Raw genomic sequence first — 17,022 nt, forward strand, 5'->3', positions numbered from 1 at the left:
CTAGAACTGCCACCCCTGCCAACCCCACTGGCCGGTGATACTCCTCCCCCAGGAGAGAGGTCAAGATTGGTGAGATTCCATCACAACCAGGAGGAAAAAATGAGTAATACGAAACATTCTAATTGCAATATTAGGTTACTAACAATGATATTACCTGAAGAATTTGAACTGATACTATTCATTAAGATTAAGAGCCCTAGCTGGTTTGGCTCAGTGGCTAGAGCAACAGCCTGAAGACTGAAGGGTCCCAGGTTCGATTCCAGTCAAGGGCACGTACCTCAGTTGCAGGTTTCCCGGCCCTGGTCGGGGTGTGTGCAGGAGGCAACCAATCCATGTATCTCTCTCACATCGATGTTTCTCTTTCTCTCTCTCTCTCTCTCTCTCTCTCTCTCTCTCTCTCTCTCTCTCTCTCTCTCCCCCCCCCCCCCTTCTACTCTCTGTCTAAAAAAAAAAAAAAAAAAAAATCAATGGAAAAATATCCTCAGGTGAGGATTAACAACAACAACAGAAAAAGATTAATAATACCGACCAAGTGTCCTAATGTTTAAAAATATGTGTGTTAATCTAGCTTTAAAAATAAGCAACTCCAAAATAAGTATCATTTTCTTGCTCTTTACCATTTTATAACAAGGGGGCAAATGCCAGGAAGAATGGCCAGGGAAAGCAGGGAGCCGAGGCACAGGAGGAAAGGCCACAGGAATCCTACTAGAACCATCCCGTACCTGGTGGAACTGTTTTAGGAAGCCTGGGTCACCCAATCCCTTACAAGGCCCTGAACTAGGCCAATCCAGCCAGCAGGAACCCTGCTATTATGGGAGGAGGGACTTGCACCAGCTCCCCCTGAGTGAGTGCCAAGTGACTCTCCCAGTCCCCTGTTCTACTTCTCAAGAGCACATTTTAAGGCTAGAGAGTAATGGAAGTGTGTTTAGAAAAGGCAACTTGTTACAAACCCGAAAGGCACACTCAGGGCTTTCCCTAAACTCCTCTGCTCTGGTCAAAGCAGGACCAAGTCTAAGAAGCGCAGGAGGCTGATGTGGTATCAAAATTTAACCTCTGCAGCCGAACAGACACACCTGAGCTACTCAAAAGCCAAGAAAGTATGTGTAACGCAGCACCTTCTCATTTCACCCCGAGCGTTAATGGCTGGGGGACACGTATTTTAGAATCTCAGTGTCAAAGAAAGGAAACCCCATGTTAAAATACATTAGTACCCCTGGAGCCACTTGACTCTCTGGGCCAGGATCAGATCTTATGACCATGTTTTTCAAGGCATAAAATATTCACAACATAAGGCACAGTGGCATTTAAAAATAAAACCCTGGGAACGTACAGTAAAGGACTCATTGTAATAAGTAACCTGGCTTCAACTGGCAGAACTGACTCTTGCCAGATAACATGCAAGGGAGATAGGTGGCGACTTGGAGCCTTAGGCTGGGTTATCAGGCACATGGAGTCCTTGACCTCAGGAGGAAGTGGAAAGAAACTCACAAAAAAGTCTCAGTGTCACAGGCTGGCCATTCACATCTTCCCTGCCTTCTTGCCGACCTGAGCCGGAACGCGGAGGATGTTGGGGGTTTCTTCCATGACCCTGACGAGCAGGTTGTCGATGTAGTCCTCCAGCTCCCGAACCTGGAACTCCTTCTTGTTTATTGTTTCCTTCTGTTTGAGGACCAGCTGGATCAGCTCATCATGGGTGAGCTGTGCATAAGCAAAAGCAGGGTCCGAGGGGGTGTATTTCTTTGGAGAGGAAAGAAGAGGGGAAAAAACGTAAAGTCAGCAAAGAAGTCTAAATAGCTAAAAGAAATACAAAAGAGGGGTTCAATGACCATAACCAGAGGTCAGCGTTCAGAGAGGTACAATGTGCTCTAGGACCTGGACAAACAGGAAACACTGCTATGCAGGTGATTGGACACACTTCAAAGATGGAGTGACATCTGAACCAGACCTTGGAGATGAATTATCATTAATTTCCTCCCCCAAATGACAGGATTTTGTTTTTAATTATAAAAGGAATATCTGTTCATCATGGAGTGGGGGGAAAATATTACCTATAACTCCAACGCATAACGTTTGGGTCTCTTTCTTATTTTTCTTTCTTTTTTCCCCCCAAATATATTTTTATTGATTTCAGAGAGGAAGGGAGAGGGAGAGATAGAAATATCAGTGATGAGAGAGAATCATGGATCAGCTACCCCTACACGCCCCCTACTGGGGACCAAGCACCCCACCCAGGCATGTGCCCTAACCAGGAATTGAACCTTGACCTCCTGGTTCATAGGTCGACACTTAACCACTCGCCACGCTGGTCAGGCCCTGGTCCTTTTGATGAAGTGGAAAAGAACCAAATTCTAACTCTGTATTAGCTTACTTTTGATCTTTAAAATTATTTCCTTAATTAAGTTTATTATTCAGGAAAGTGCATGCGGGACCTTCATTCTGAGGGGTTTTAAAGACTGGGCATTTTCAGGATGCCTTAGGGGAGGGTCGCAATAGAATTCTCTTTCTTATTTTTCCTTGGTTTCTTTATGGTGTGCTTTACAATTTTAACATCATACAGGATATAGTGTTGTGGGGTTTTTTTAAAATATATTTTTATTGATTTCAGAGAGGAAGGGCAAAGAAGAGATAGAAACATCAATGATGAAAGAGAATCATTGATTGGCTGCCTCTTGCATGCCCCCTACTGGGGATTGAGCCTGCAACCCGGGCATTTGCCCTTGACAGGAATCGAACCCAGGACCTTTCAGTCCCCAGGCCAATGCTCTATCCACTAAGCCAAACCAGCTAGAGCCAGGATATAGTTTTATAGCTTCTTTAAATTGTTATTTTGTGAGCCTTTGCCCATCATTAGATTTTAGCAAAAATTGCTTTTTTTAATAGATGCTTAAAATTCCATCATATTTTAACCATCTCTCTCCCTGAGTATTTAGGTTGTTTTCAATTTTCACAATTATATAATAACATTTTAATTAAAATGTATTAACATAAATCTTCGGTTACATCTCCAAATATTTCCTTAATAAAAATGTGTATAATTAAAAAGGCATGCACACGTAAGGTGTTTCATACAAACTGCCAAACAGTTATTCAATTTAAATTCTGTGTTCCAAACGGATACAGGACTTTGAAGTCATTAGAAGATTCTACGACTGTGATGACTTAAAAAAACTATAGAACAATTCAGCATTTCAGAAGGTGAGCATTGGCCACGAAGAGGAAGCGGTGCAAGAAAATACCCCTTAACTCAAGAAACAACAGTGCCCGCTGTCACACATTTCCTCTCAGGGTCTTACACTGGACTTTCCCGCACAGTTGCAATAATAATGATGTGTATTCAAATTGTGTCCAACTTTTTCCATACGACAGGACAGATGATTTTTGAGTGTAGTTGGCTGTATTATTTTTAAATGGAAGTGTCAAAGCCACCTGAGTAAATAATACACGCCCAGGCATAAATCATCTATAAAGGATGGAGGCCCCATGAAAAATACCTTCCCCCCAATCCATTCTAGTAATGATTCAGCTAGCCTTTCATAACTTTAGCTATGCAATTTCTTTCCCTAACCTCTCTCTTACCTTGCAACATTCCAAAGAGTAGTTCTTTTTATAAGTATTGTTCATGCGTTAGCACAAAGCATCCATTATATGGCCAGCCAACGGCAGTCTCTAGGAAACTTTCCATATTGACTCGACTATTTACTAGGTATGGTCCAGGACTAAGTGCTTTGCTGCGGGCAGAGGGACAGCAGTGGGGCTTACAAATCACGAGCAAGCCAAGCAGTAGCTGCCTTTGTTTTAAGGCAAGTTATTCTCTCTGCCAGGGCCAGGAGATAAGCCCCTGGTTAAACAAGCTTTGAAGAGTAAATAAAATGAGAGCCAAGGGTCTTTCTTGCTAACTTCCTGAAAGCTAGGTGTTGTTTCTCTTTGGAGCCAAGCTGCATTCCACAGTAAAAGGAAGAGGGGATGGGAGGCCACTACATGACTCTAGTTCTCATGTCCCTTTTATGCTGTTCTTTTGCCCCGTTTCCTGGTAAATATTGTTAACTCCAGGAAGACAAGTGCTGCCTCTTCCACACAAGCACAGAACCCAGCCAAGCTGAGCTGCTCAAGTTATGGTACATTTTTAGGCTGGGGCTAAAACATCGTAGGTAGGTACACAGTTCTGGCTGCAGCTGGTAATTTCAAGAGAAGGCAAGATGGCTAGAAGATGCTGACTTGTTTTCAGTCACAATTCATTATTACCACTCAGCCTCTTGGCCTGAAACTCAGCTCTCCAGCCTCAGTGAGCCTTTAGCCCAGCTCCTGGTGGCGTAGGTACCCAGCACTTTAAAAATGTTTGCAGGAGGGAAGGAGTCATGAGCAAAAAAAAGTTTTATTTAAAAAAAAGAAAACTGCATTGGACAGTTTGCTTAGTGGTTAGTGTTGGCCCGTGGACGGGATTCAGGGTTCCATTCCCAGTCAAGAGCACATATCTCAGTTGCAAGTTCACTCCCAGGCCTCAGTTGGGGTGAGAGTGGGAGGCAACCAATCAATGTGCCTCTCTCACATCGATGTTTCTTTCTCTCTCTCCCTCCCTTCCTCCCTCCCTCCCTCCCTCTCATCTTCTCTCTCTCTCTTCCTCCCTTTCACTCTCTCTAAAAATCAATGGAGAAAATATCCTTGGGTGAGGATGAACAAATAAACTTTATTTTTACCAACTACAGTCCCCAGTAGTCATTTAGGAAATTCCTCTCCACATATTTGAAACACAACACATCCTTGCCCACTAATGGTCACCAATCACTCAGTATATCATTCTCCTCCGGTCCATGTGATAATGAGTCAAAGACCAGGGTCTGCAACAAGGCCGATTCTAAATCATTCTGATTTCAGAACCAGGAAGGGCAGGATGAGGACACTCAAAGCAGAAATCACCTGTGAGGTTGATTTTGTTTTTGTAGGGAGTTTATTTTTTGTTGTGTGGTGGTTGTTGTTTAATGTTAGCCTAAGCTTTTCAACGAGAAGAAACCCTCTAATCCAGCAATATTTTTCATGGATATTGAGCTTAAGGAAATAATCTAACAGGAGGGAAAAAGTTCTATGCAAGAAATTGTTGACTGTAGTGTTATTCATCTTGCAAAACAGAAAACATAATGTTGTACACTTGAAATTTATGTAATGTTATTAACCAATGTTACTTTAATAAATTTAATTTTTAAAAAAGAAAACAATCTGAGTATCCGACAATAGGGAAATGGTTAAGTGAATAATGGTATATAACCATTTCAAGAATAATTAAGTAGCAACATGCAAAAAAGGTTATGATATATTATTAAGTGAAAAAGAATTGAAGAAGTGTTACTATGCAGGTGATGGAGCTGGAAATACCATCATTTTGCAACTGCTATATTCATCAGCGGACACTAAAGCCTATGAATCAAAAGTTGATGAGGAACAGGATGTTTACATAGTCCGAAATTAATTCCCCACAAATTTCTTATTAATTGTAAAGGGAAAAATAGCAACTTTATACTGGAGAACCTAGGGCAGTGATGGAAGACCTTTTGAACTCGGCGTGTCAGCATTTTGAAAAACCCTAACTTAACTCTGGTGCCGTGTCACATATAGAAATTTTTTGATATTTGCAACCATAGTAAAACAAAGATTTATATTTTTGATATTTATTTTATATATTTAAATGCCCTTTAACAAAGAAAAATCAACAAAAAAATGAGTTCGCGTGTCATAGGTTCGCCATCACTGACCTAGGGGGACACCACCAAACTAAGTCATCAGAGTTAACACTCCCACTCCTGGTACAAACTGATATAATGTGCCTCTTCATACAATGCACTAAGAAGGACACGTTATTTCCATAGTTAACTCCTGCCAAGAATGTATAACCTCAACCAAACCATGAGGAAATCCCTTGCAAATCTTAACTAAGTCAAATTCTACATAATGAGTGACCCTGGATTGGATCCTGGACTACAGGAAAAATTACCCTAAAAAGGACATTACTGGGACAATTGGTGAAATTGAAATATAGACTATATAAATGAAAAAAGAGTATCACGTTAATGTTAAATTTCTTGATTTTGATCAATGTCCTTATTCTCAGGAATTCCACACTTAAGTATTTAGGGTAAGAGAAGTGTGATATAAGCAACTTAATCTCAAATGACTTGGGGGCGGGGGGTGGAATGAGTATACAAACAGAGAATAAAGAGGGGGTGGGGGAAACGAAAAAGCAAATCTGGTAAAATGTTAACCATGGGTTAATTGGGATAAAAGCTGCACAGGAGTTCTTTGTCCTATTCCTGTAACTTTTTGAAAATTTGAAATGATTTCAGAATAAAGTTACAAAAAAGTATATCTGTGCAATGATTACAACTACAAGAATGTTGTATCCTTGCCAAAAGGTAGGAAAGGCTGCCTGACAATGAAAATATCTCATTTGAATGGGCCAGATGGTGGGTGACACTTTCTCCTCATTAAAGAGAAGTGCCGATGTCAATTATGTTACTTGAGTCACACAAAAATTCAACAATAACCAAGTAACCCTACGGGAAAAGTAATCATTCAGTGGCAAGTGGAGGGGCTTCTGAAGACATGAGACATATGGTTAAGTTACTCCTGGCGTTACCTGCTGCCCAAGGAGATGTATACAGAGGTGACTCTAGAAATGGGTGGGTTTTTTTAGATCCCTATCATGCCCATTTCTGGGCAAAGACATACCTTCATAATAGCTTCGTTGATCAAGTTCTCGCTGATGATAGTGGCAGTTCCCAAGCTGGAGTTAGTAATCTTGGTGGCTGTCGTGTTCATTGGCTTCACAAGATGAGGTCTAAAGAGAAGGGAGAAAGGATCCTTAGCGCTTTCTGTAACGGGAAAGCTGAGAAACTGCCCATCTCAAAGATGGCAGCCAGCCAGAGAGACGAGGGCGGAGAGTGGTGACGCGCTGTTCACATCGCCGCTCTAACACATGCGAATGTTCCTGTAGAAAGGAAAGCAGTCAGCTCCAGGCAGCCAAATGCAAGCCAACAACACACACCCTTCGAGCCAGGTGTCCTGACATTCTCACAAGCCCCTTGTCCTCGTTCTCAACGTCAGGAGAACATTAAAGGCAGGCTCTTATTTTTTGGAGGCAACTAGAGCCTAGGACTCCACTGTGGGAGCCCTTGCAAAGCCTTCTGTTCTTCGGCAGTAAAGAAAGAGTTCAGAACAAACATGCCAGCTTCACACTGAGCGGTGGAACTTTAAAACGCTGCTTGGTTCTACCGCTCAATCTCAGTTGGCTTCTGAGACCATTAAGATACTCATCACAGTGCATCTCTGCTATTTTAGAGCTCCAAATCTGTGCAGAATCATTCCTAAACTATTTTTGAAGACTTACCACTACATTCTCGCTACAAACACAGGAGTGTCTCCAGGTGTTCCCACCACAGGAGATAGATAGCCCTTATAAAATAGGCCCTACCAGCAAAATAGGTGGGTTGCCCCATCAGAACATCTGTGCAGTTAGAAAGCCATAACCACCTCTGCAGGCAAAAAGCAAAGGGGACATCGCTCAAGTTTATGAAAACAATCTCCCCCGACTCTCACCTGTGCTTGGCTGACCCAGTTCCAGCTGAGACTGGATGTGTCTCCGAGGGTGAGACCCAGGCCTGAAGAAGCGGCTTCCTCTTGCCAGAATTTTCCACTTTACCAGGGAGGCCCTCTGCTGTTGCTTTTTTTTGAGATTCTGCTGTACTGGTGTGGGGAGTGTCAGAGTGTGGGTAGCTAGGGGAAGAGTGTGTGGCAGGAGAGGGCTCAGAAAAGGAGGGGCTGGAGAGAGGAGAATCCAGGGCCGGGTCAGGAGGCTGCCTTAGCCTCCCATTTCCCATCACTTTTGCCTCCTCGCCATCGCCAGGGCCTGGCAGCTGGGTGTCCAAGCGTGAGCTCTTGCCGAGACTTGGTTTAAGAATTCCTGGAGCTGTAGTGTGCTCTGAAGAAGCCGTGACAGCTGCTTCCGGTGCTCCCGACCTGAGCTCATGCAGGCTGTCTGCGGGCACTGCCAACCCACCTGCCTCGCCACTTGGCGCCTTCTCAGGATGGGCAGGTGACCTGCTCGGGGAAGAAGCTCCTTCCAGAGCTGCCACCTTTGCTGCCTCTCTGTCATCTTCCACCTCGTCCACTCTTTCATCATCCGATGTCACTTCAGGAATGGAAGGAAGGGTTAAGTCCAGATCAGCCGTGACTGGAGATTTAACATCTGAGGCAGACTGAAGGTCACCCAGGGGATCAGACAACAGGCCTTCGTGATCACTGGCTTTGCTCTGATTTTGAGCCAGAAGGGTATCGTCTCCCTCCATGCCTTGCCCCGAGCTGGCTTCACTCCCTGGGCCTTCTGAGTCACTGTCCTCATGGGAGGGGGGCAGCAGGTGACTGGCCATGGCAGCTGGCACACTGGAATTCAGCGGCCGGGGCTCAGTCACAGCCTCCCCCTCGGAGTCCTCTGCGTGGGGACGCTCAGCAGGCTCTCTGTCACACACGTCGCCGGTGGCAGCCCCTTCATGCTCCAGCTCCTGGGGATGACTTTCGTCCTCTCCGACCAGTCCAGGGGACTTCTCCACCTCCTCTTCCCTAAACAGCTGCTCAGAAAATGACACATGCTTCTTGGTCTTCTTTGGGCCCTCACTGCCATTCAGACCCATCTCTTCGTGCCTTCGCATGGTGGAGTTAAGTGGGGGGACCGGTTCTCCCATTCGAAGAGGGGGTAGCGCCTGTTTGATTGTGGCAGTCATTTCCTCACCCCTCACTCTGTCCTCCTCAAAAAACCCAGACCGACTCTCCAAGTCTGTCTTTACCCCCATTGGAGGCTTCCCAGCCGGGCCTCCCGTCCTGCCGCTTCTCACTGAAAGGGCCAATGTTACTTCTCGGGCCCCTTCTGACGAAGGGGGGTAGTCTTGTTGCTTTTTGGGGGGAAACCTCGGAGGTTCTTCTTGCTGCCCCGTTTCAGGCTGCTTCGGGGGACACTGTGCTGAGTCATCGCCACTGGTATCCTTCTCTGCATCTGCCTCCTTCGGGAGACACTTTGCTGAGTCATTGCCACTGGTATCCTTCTCTGTGTCCGTCTCGCTGGTCTTCCCCGCTGGAGCCTCCTCCGTCCCTTTCCACACCGCCGTGGGTGGCTGTTTGGGAAGTGAGCCCCGGGCACAAGAAACAGCGCTTGGAACTTGTGTTAAACTCTCCTTTTGCACCTCTGCGTCAAGGGGCACCGATGGTTCCTCAGCACCTGCCTGGCCCTGCTCGGTGGAAGGCCAGCTTGTGATAGGCGTGGATGTGGAAATGGGAGCTGCAAGGGGCGGGGAGAAAGCGGAGAAGACAGAAGGAGATTCTGAGGACTGTGTCTCTGCCTCATGCCCCGACTCAGGAGAGACAGGTGTCTGGGCGGGACTGGAAGGGAGAGCAGGAAAAAAGGGAAGGTAGTCAGGGGGAGGAGGAAGCCTGGCTGTGGGTTGAACCTCTGGAGACACTTCCAGTCTGCAAAAAGGACAAAATAAAATCTGCCGGTCAGTTGCAGATGCTGCATGAGAGGCGAAAAAACATGTAAAAGTAAAGTCGTCCAAAGGGGAGAACTTACTGATATATGTGGGGCAGTACCTTAAGAAGTTAAAAAAGGAACACACCAATACTTAATGTACAAAAGGGACGCTTCATCACCGAGCACACCTGCCACACAAAGGGCTTTGCAACAGGAACAGAAAGATCCAGGTAAAGCGACAGCCCACAGTTGTTGTTTTTATATTTTTATTGATTTCAGAGAGGAAGGGTGAGGGAAGAGAGAGATAGGAACATCAATGATGAGAATCATTGATCAGCTGCCTCTTCCATGCCTCTTACTGGGGCTCGAGCCCGCAACCCAGTTATGTGCCCTCGACCAGAATTGAACCGGGACCCTTCCGTCCGCAGGTCAACGCTCTATCCATTGAGCCAAACCAGGTAGGGCAGCCCACAGTTCCTTTTGGTGACACACAGAAAGCATCTAGAAAGTTCAAAGCAGTAAAAGATCCACCACAGGGCAACACACACACATTTTGAAGAGCAACCGTCTCTGCATGTCTGTGTGAGTCTGTGTGTGTCTGTGTGAAATCACAGTAAGCAGAATCTCAAATACAAGCCTCTCCCAACCCAGACCACAGAAACACTGCAAGTGAATGAGTCATGCTGACAAGCAGAAACCCCCAGGCTCTTGCAACAAGATGCAGAGTAAACACGCACAGAACTGTCACAGGAGTGTGACCAAGGGTCTCTCATGACAGCAAAGTGTGCAAGGAGGAGAGATAACATCAGCCTCGAAGGGAGAGGTGTGAAGAACTTACACCCAGTCCTGCACATACCACAACCGAAACCTGGTGTCCCCAACATGCAACACTCAGAATCTGCTACACCCACGGCATTCCCCTGGGTCTGAATATCACACATGAAGGGCCAAGACTCACCGAGGTTTCACGGCTTTGGTCTGGGGTGCCCTGGCAGAGGTAACAGGTGGTGTCCGTTCAGACTTGGGCTCTGGGTCAGCCGCCGGTACTGCGCTCTGCCCTTCTTCAAAGGGGTTCAGGGATTTCCCCCGTCCGGAGAAGGCGGCCATCGTATCCTTCTCAGATCTCTTCCCAAGACCCTCAGCAGGCCCCGGCCCGTCCTCCCTCAGCGGGCTCTCCTGCTCCTTCCCAGAGGTGGAAGCAGGGCTTTCGCCTTCACTGCCCTTGGCCGCATCCTTCTTTCCTGTCACCAGAGAGAGCAAAGAGGACTTCTTGTTCTCATGCTTCTTGCTCTCTTTGGATTCTTTCACGGCCTCCAACTTCGCTGGAGCTGCGTTTTCCCTAATGTCCCCGCTGACCGGCGGCCAGGAGGGCGGCAGGGTCATGGATTTCGGAGAGTTCTTTGTGGAAGACTCAGAGAGCCACTTGTCAGGAGACACGGCACCCCCTTCCCCAGGTTCCTTCCAGGACCGAGGAGACAGGTTTTCCGTGGAGGAGAACAAATGCTTCTTCCTGAAGCCCTGAGGGGACGGGGAAGAGGAGGTGCTGTCCTTCGTCTCAGTCTTGCCTTCTGGCTGCTCCACGTAAACATGGTTCCCGTTGATACAGACATTAGAGCGGGAGAGCGAGTCGTTCTTGGACCGAAGGCCGCCAAGAAAAGAGAGCCCTTCCTTCTTGGGAAGGGTGAGGTTGACCTGGTTCAGTTGCTTAGGATCTGCGCTTGCTGTTCTCTTGTGAGACATGACTGTGGGAAGGAAAACAAAGGCAAAAGGGAATAAGAAGTTAAACGACTGGCCCACAACTGGAGGGAGGGGGATTTTGTCGGTGCCTGAATGCATTCTCGGTTGTCACAGGTAGAGGCCAGGATGCTCCCAAAGATCATACAATGCATGGGACAGCCCCCCACAACAAAGAATGATCTGGCCCAAACTATGAGCAGTGCCAAGGTTGAGAAACCCTGCATTTAATCCATGAAAAGGGCAGCACTTTTGGTAGAGTTAACAGAATCTGGCCAACAGTAAGGATTTGATCATTGAAATTGCACTTCAAAATACACAGTTAATTCAGACTAAAGGGAATTGGATTTTCCTCAGCTTTCATTATGGATTTATCCCATGAGGTTTAGTACAATAATAGTTCAATAAAAACCTGATGAATTAATGAAATGTCAGTAATGTTCCATGGTTTAACCTTAAATTTAAAAAAACAAAAACCTGCCCGGCTGGTGTGGCTCAGTAGTTGAGCATTGACCTATGAACCAGGAGGTCACAGTTTGATTCCCAGTCAGGGCACATGCCCAGGTTGTGGGCTCGATCCCCAGTAGGGGGCGTGCAGGAGGCAGATGATCAATGATTCTCTCTCATCACTGATGTTTCTCTCTCTCTCTCCCTCTCTGAAATCAATACAAATATATATTCTTTAAAAACACAAAACAAACCTGGATGCACTCATTTTGTTCGATCTAGACCAGTAGTTCTCAACCTTCCTAATGCCACGACCCTTTAATACAGTTCATGTTGTGGTGACCCCCAACCATAAAATTATTTTCGTTGCTACTTCATAACTGTAATTTTGCTACTGTTATGAATCGTAATGTAAATATCTGATATGCAGGATGTATTTTCATTGTTACGAATTGAACATAATTAAAGCATAGTGATTAATCACAAAAACAATATGTAATTATATATGTGTTTTCTGATGGTCTTAGGCGACCCCTGTGAAAGGGTCTTTCGACCCCCATAGGGGTCACGCCCCACAGGTTGAGAACCGCTGATCTAGATGCTTGTACTAATGTACATCAGTTATAGAACCAGACATTTTGGAAAAAGAATTTATACATTCTTAGAAACCAGAGGGTTTAGAAATAGAGAAGGCTTCCTGACCAAGATAATCCATCATCACCACAACCACCACCATCATTTTAGTAACTGAGAATCTGAATTAAAATCTTTCTCGTAAGACTGGTGTGTTTTTTCTCTCTAAAGCAAAGTAAGTTAAGCTGAGAGGAAGAGGCCAAGTAAGAAGGAGGAGGGAACTCACTGTCCGAGGCAGAGGAGGATTCATCCTCGTTGTCATCATCCTCCCACCGGGACTGAAACTCCCCAGGACGCAGCAGCACTTTGTCTGACTTTGGAGTAGGCAGGACAGACATGGACTGGGAAAGTGGTGTTTTCTGCAAGTTAGACTTGGAAAACAAGGTCTTGATCTTTGACTTCTTTTTCTTGTCTTTCGAAGGTGACTCATCGTCGCTGTCGACAGAGGGTGATGTGCTGGGGAGGATGGCTGAAGCGGTGTCTGATGCACTATCCTTATTCTTCCCCCTGATCTTGTCCTTCAGTTTCCCAAATGGATTCCGAGACTTGTCTTTCACGGACAGGTCAAACATGCTAGCAGTCATGTTGTTTCTCATAAATTGGATGTCAACCTCGATTTCTCCTCGCTCTTTATCCTTCTTTCCTGGTTTGGATTTCAAGGTGTACCACCTACAAGGAGAAGGCTGAGAGGTTAGCTTTGAACTGAAGAGCCTAAGACAACGTTCACAATCCCTACTAACTGGCCCCTCCTCTCCGCTGTTACCAACCTCTTATACAAACATATTCTTATGCTCTCTTCTTTGGGGAGTAAAGGGTGGGGGAGGGGATAAAGACAGAACTTGTCGTTTTATTTTTGAGAAGCCATCCACTAGGCAAAGATAGGATCTGATTCTGTACTCAGTGTAGCATCACCTAAAATCTTCTTGAGTCAATAAAGTGCTATGTTTAAAAATAAAATAACCACTCCAACAAATCATTTCCAATGACCTGTATTTTCCTGCAATAGGGTAAAAATGCAAAGATCATGCACACATAGTTAAGAAGGTAGAATGCAAATTTACAAGTAAATCTCAGAGAAAAGCAAGCGTTTGTAGAACAGTCCCTGGTAGGGAGTAATTGAAAATATAAGACAGTAAATATATATATATATATATAGATTCCACTTATATGAGGCATGTGGAGTAGTAAAATTCATAGAGATAGAAAGGAGAATGCTGGTCACCAAGAGTTGGGAGAAGGAGTGAATGAAGAGTTAGTGTTTAATGGGGACACAGTTTGCCTGACCAGTATGGCTCAGTGATTTATCCCATGAGGTTTAGTACAATAATACTTCAATAAATACCTGATGAATTAATGAAAGAGCATCAGTCTGTGCACCGAAGGATTGTGGGTTTGACCCCTGGTCAGGGGCACATATCTGGGTTGTAAGTTCAACATGTGCGGGAGGCAATCAACCAATGTGTCTCTCTCACATCAATCCCTCCCCCCGCCCCCACCTTCCTTCCACTTTCTCTAAAAATTAATGGTAAAAATATACTCAAGTGAGGATTAACAAAAAAAAAATTTTAAGTTTTGGGTTGAATGGTGGTGATGGTTTCACAACAATGTGAATGTGCTTAATACCACAGAACTGTATACCTAAAAATAGTTAAAGTGGTAAATTTTGTTATGTATGTATAATTGTTTACCACAATGTTTTTTTCCTTTGTTAATCCTCACCCAAGGATATTTTTCCATTGATTTTTAGGGAGCGTGGAAGAGCAAGAGAAAGACAGAGAGAAACATCGATGTGAGAGAAACACATCGATTGGGTGCCTCCTGAAGGAGCACCGACCAGGGCCCAGGCCGGGGAGGAGCTTGCAACCAAGGTACATGCCCTTGACCAGAATCGAACCTGGGACCCTTTGGTCCACAGGCCGATGCTCTATCCACTGAGCCGAACTGGCTAGGGCCCACAATATTTTTTAAAGGAGTATTTCAAACATTATTCAAGTATTTCTCCTGGTCATTTGCAAACTACTTGAAGACTTTGGCAAATGACGTATCAGTTCCACTCCACTGAAAGACAAACTTCAGAAAAAGGAGCTCTCCCCTTGGCATTTTCCAGCTGGTTAACTGCAAGAATGTGAGCAGTGTGACCACTACAGAACAAGCAGCTCCAAGTACACGGTCTCCTGACAACCAGCCCCAACGTCACCCTCACCGACAGAACCTACATTCTGACTTCATTTTAGTGACCTATTTAAGAGTTGAGGGCCATGGGGCTTTACGGAAATGATGGTTTTGCCCAAACAACCGCAATTTCCTCTTTCACCTTCAGCCTGTCTTGCTCACAGGGCAGATCACTGCCCTCACTATTTTAGCTCACCCCTACACTTCAAGGAAGGGAACAGAGGGAGGTAGAAACCCAACACTTAAATAGCACCTCCAGCATACCGGGCACAGCACACACTGAGAAACATCCTCATTTAAGTCTCACAAGAATGACATTTCTTTATCTCAAAAATGGGATCTTTTACCCATTTTACAGATGAATGAGATGGAGGCTTGCAAGTGAGGTCATTGGTACAAGGTCTTAGGACTCATAAGAGGCACAACTGGGTTCTGAATCAGTTCTGCACTTCAGAGCTCCCACTTGTCCCTTACACCAAGATTCCTGCTTGGCATTCTCTCCTAACGTATCTTCCCAATGGGCCACCTTTTGCAACACACAGGAAGGAGGGCTCAGATTTCAACTCTTATTTATTTATTTTTGTTGTTGTTAATCCTTACCTGAGGTTATTTTTCCATTGATCTTTTAGAGAGAGTGGAAGAAAGAGGGAAAGGCAGAGAGAAACATCGATATGAGAGAGACACATCGATATGAGAGAGACACATCGATATGAGAGAGACACATTGATTGGTTGCCTCCTGCACGCCACCCCCCCCCCACTCCCACCCCATCAGGACCCAGGCTAGGAAGGAGCCTGCAACCAAGGTACATGCTCTTGGCTAGAACCGAACCTGGGACCCTTTGGTTGCAGGCCAAACCAGCTAGGGCTCAACTCTTTTTGAGGAAAGTTTGAGCTTCTAATTTAAACGTCCTAAGATAAAAGAAAGGGGGAGAACCCACCATAGCTTGCCATCAGTCATTAATCATAAACTTTCATAAAGTCCAGTGTACAACGTCATCACGAAGAACTTAATCCACATTATCAAAATACAGCCAAGATCTGAGAACATGATGTCAGCTATGATTTTGGACCTCGAGGAGAACTCTATCATGGTTGTTAAAACCACAATCCACAGCTGGAGAGGAAGGGGAGATGCAAGGTCCTGCCAGACAGCCTGGCCTCTGCCAGCCTGGTGTCTTTCCAGTGCATTTCCCAGGACCTGGCCGGGGAATAGTTTGCATATTTGTCACCTAGATGCTGAGAGGATTATTTGTATTTTTCTCTTCTGACAGTCATGTGCTAACTGGTAGCCGTGGTGATGAAGGTGGTTACCTTTTGTAAATACCAACTTGGAAAGGGTTGCTGAAAGTTGAGTCCCAGGGCTCAGAGGACCATACCAGCCACAAGCAGAGAGCTGCCCCTGTCCACCCAGGGGATGCGAAGACAGGACAGACTTTTAAAGAATATGGACTTGACAGTTCTTGGGACCAGGCCTGCCTTTCCAAAAATATCAGTGCCAAAGTCTGTTTATTTTGACCAAAGCTCCAACCAACTCCAGAATCCTCCCTGCAGGCCTATTATTACCTGCTGCACAGGTTCAAGCCGCAGGCGCTGACGTGGGATTTGTTTTGGAAGCCCAACACCACTAGGAGGTGTGAAGAGACACTTCATCAACTGGTCCTGTCTGCTTACTTTCACAAACAACCCAAACACCAAGGAACCCCAGAACAGCACTATTTAAGGAGGTGAAAGGCAGGCTGAATCACAGACGGGTAAGCATCTCATGCATATGTTCAGAATTTTTAAAAACCTGTGCTGGGTTTATTAAAGCTAGAAAGGAAGACAGGAGTTGTTTCTTCTATTATTAATATTATCCAAGGGATATTTGACACAAGCATAATTTATAACAAGAGTTATAAATCATCCTAAGGAATCCCCAACCAGAACATGTAATGGGGTTTTAATCTTTAAACATCAATTCAATTTTTAAGCATTTCTGTTCATTTGCTTTTAAGCCCACTTAATTCCAGCACCTTGCGGAAGTAGTTCATAAATAATGAAGCATGGCCACACAGCACAAGATGTCAGCATGGGCGTGTCCAGCATTACCTTTCACGTAGGCCCAGACGGCTTACTTACATTATCTCAGAAATCAGGGCCGGGTTCATTTTCCTAGTCCAAAGGGCAGAGAACAGAGAAGAAAGCCATAATCCCAATGTAGCAAGTTTATTTTTAAACCCATGTCTGACAAAACCCTGCAACCTATCAAAAATGATCCTTCTATAAGCAAATACTGATTTTTTTTAATATATTTTATTGATTTTTTACAGAAAGGAAGGGAGAGAGAGAGTCAGAAACATCGATGAGAGAGAAACATCAATCAGCTGCCTCCTGCACATCTCCTACTGGGGATGTGCCCGCAACCCAGGTACATGCCCTTGACCGGAATCGAACCTGGGACCTTTCAGTCCGCAGGCCGACACGCTATCCACTGAGCCAAACCGGTTTCAGTGCAAATAATGATTTTTACTTATAATTAAAGTTCAGTTC

General features: G+C 45.2%; 1 protein-coding gene across 3 annotated transcripts in view; it reads right to left on the reverse strand.

The window, feature by feature from the left end:
• RAB11FIP1 (RAB11 family interacting protein 1) overlaps positions 1 to 17,022 on the reverse strand; it is a 36,758-nt gene that overhangs the window by 8,184 nt on the left and 11,552 nt on the right. For 2 of the 3 annotated variants that reach the window (XM_036299313.1, XM_036299312.1), the window contains exons 2-6: positions 12,546 to 12,988; positions 10,464 to 11,247; positions 7,585 to 9,504; positions 6,718 to 6,826; positions 1,489 to 1,737 (exon numbers count right to left, since the gene is read on the reverse strand). In XM_036299313.1, coding sequence (XP_036155206.1) covers positions 1,519 to 1,737; positions 6,718 to 6,826; positions 7,585 to 9,504; positions 10,464 to 11,247; positions 12,546 to 12,988 — 3,475 coding nt within the window. In that variant the 3' untranslated portion in view covers positions 1,489 to 1,518. Of the gene's footprint in view, positions 1 to 447; positions 1,738 to 6,717; positions 6,827 to 7,584; positions 9,505 to 10,463; positions 11,248 to 12,545; positions 12,989 to 17,022 lie in introns of those variants that run through there. The other variant, XM_036299314.1, reaches the window with a different exon arrangement.

This window comes from Myotis myotis, unplaced genomic scaffold (assembly GCF_014108235.1).
Source record: "Myotis myotis isolate mMyoMyo1 unplaced genomic scaffold, mMyoMyo1.p scaffold_m19_p_3, whole genome shotgun sequence".
Taxonomy (NCBI): domain Eukaryota; kingdom Metazoa; phylum Chordata; class Mammalia; order Chiroptera; family Vespertilionidae; genus Myotis; species Myotis myotis.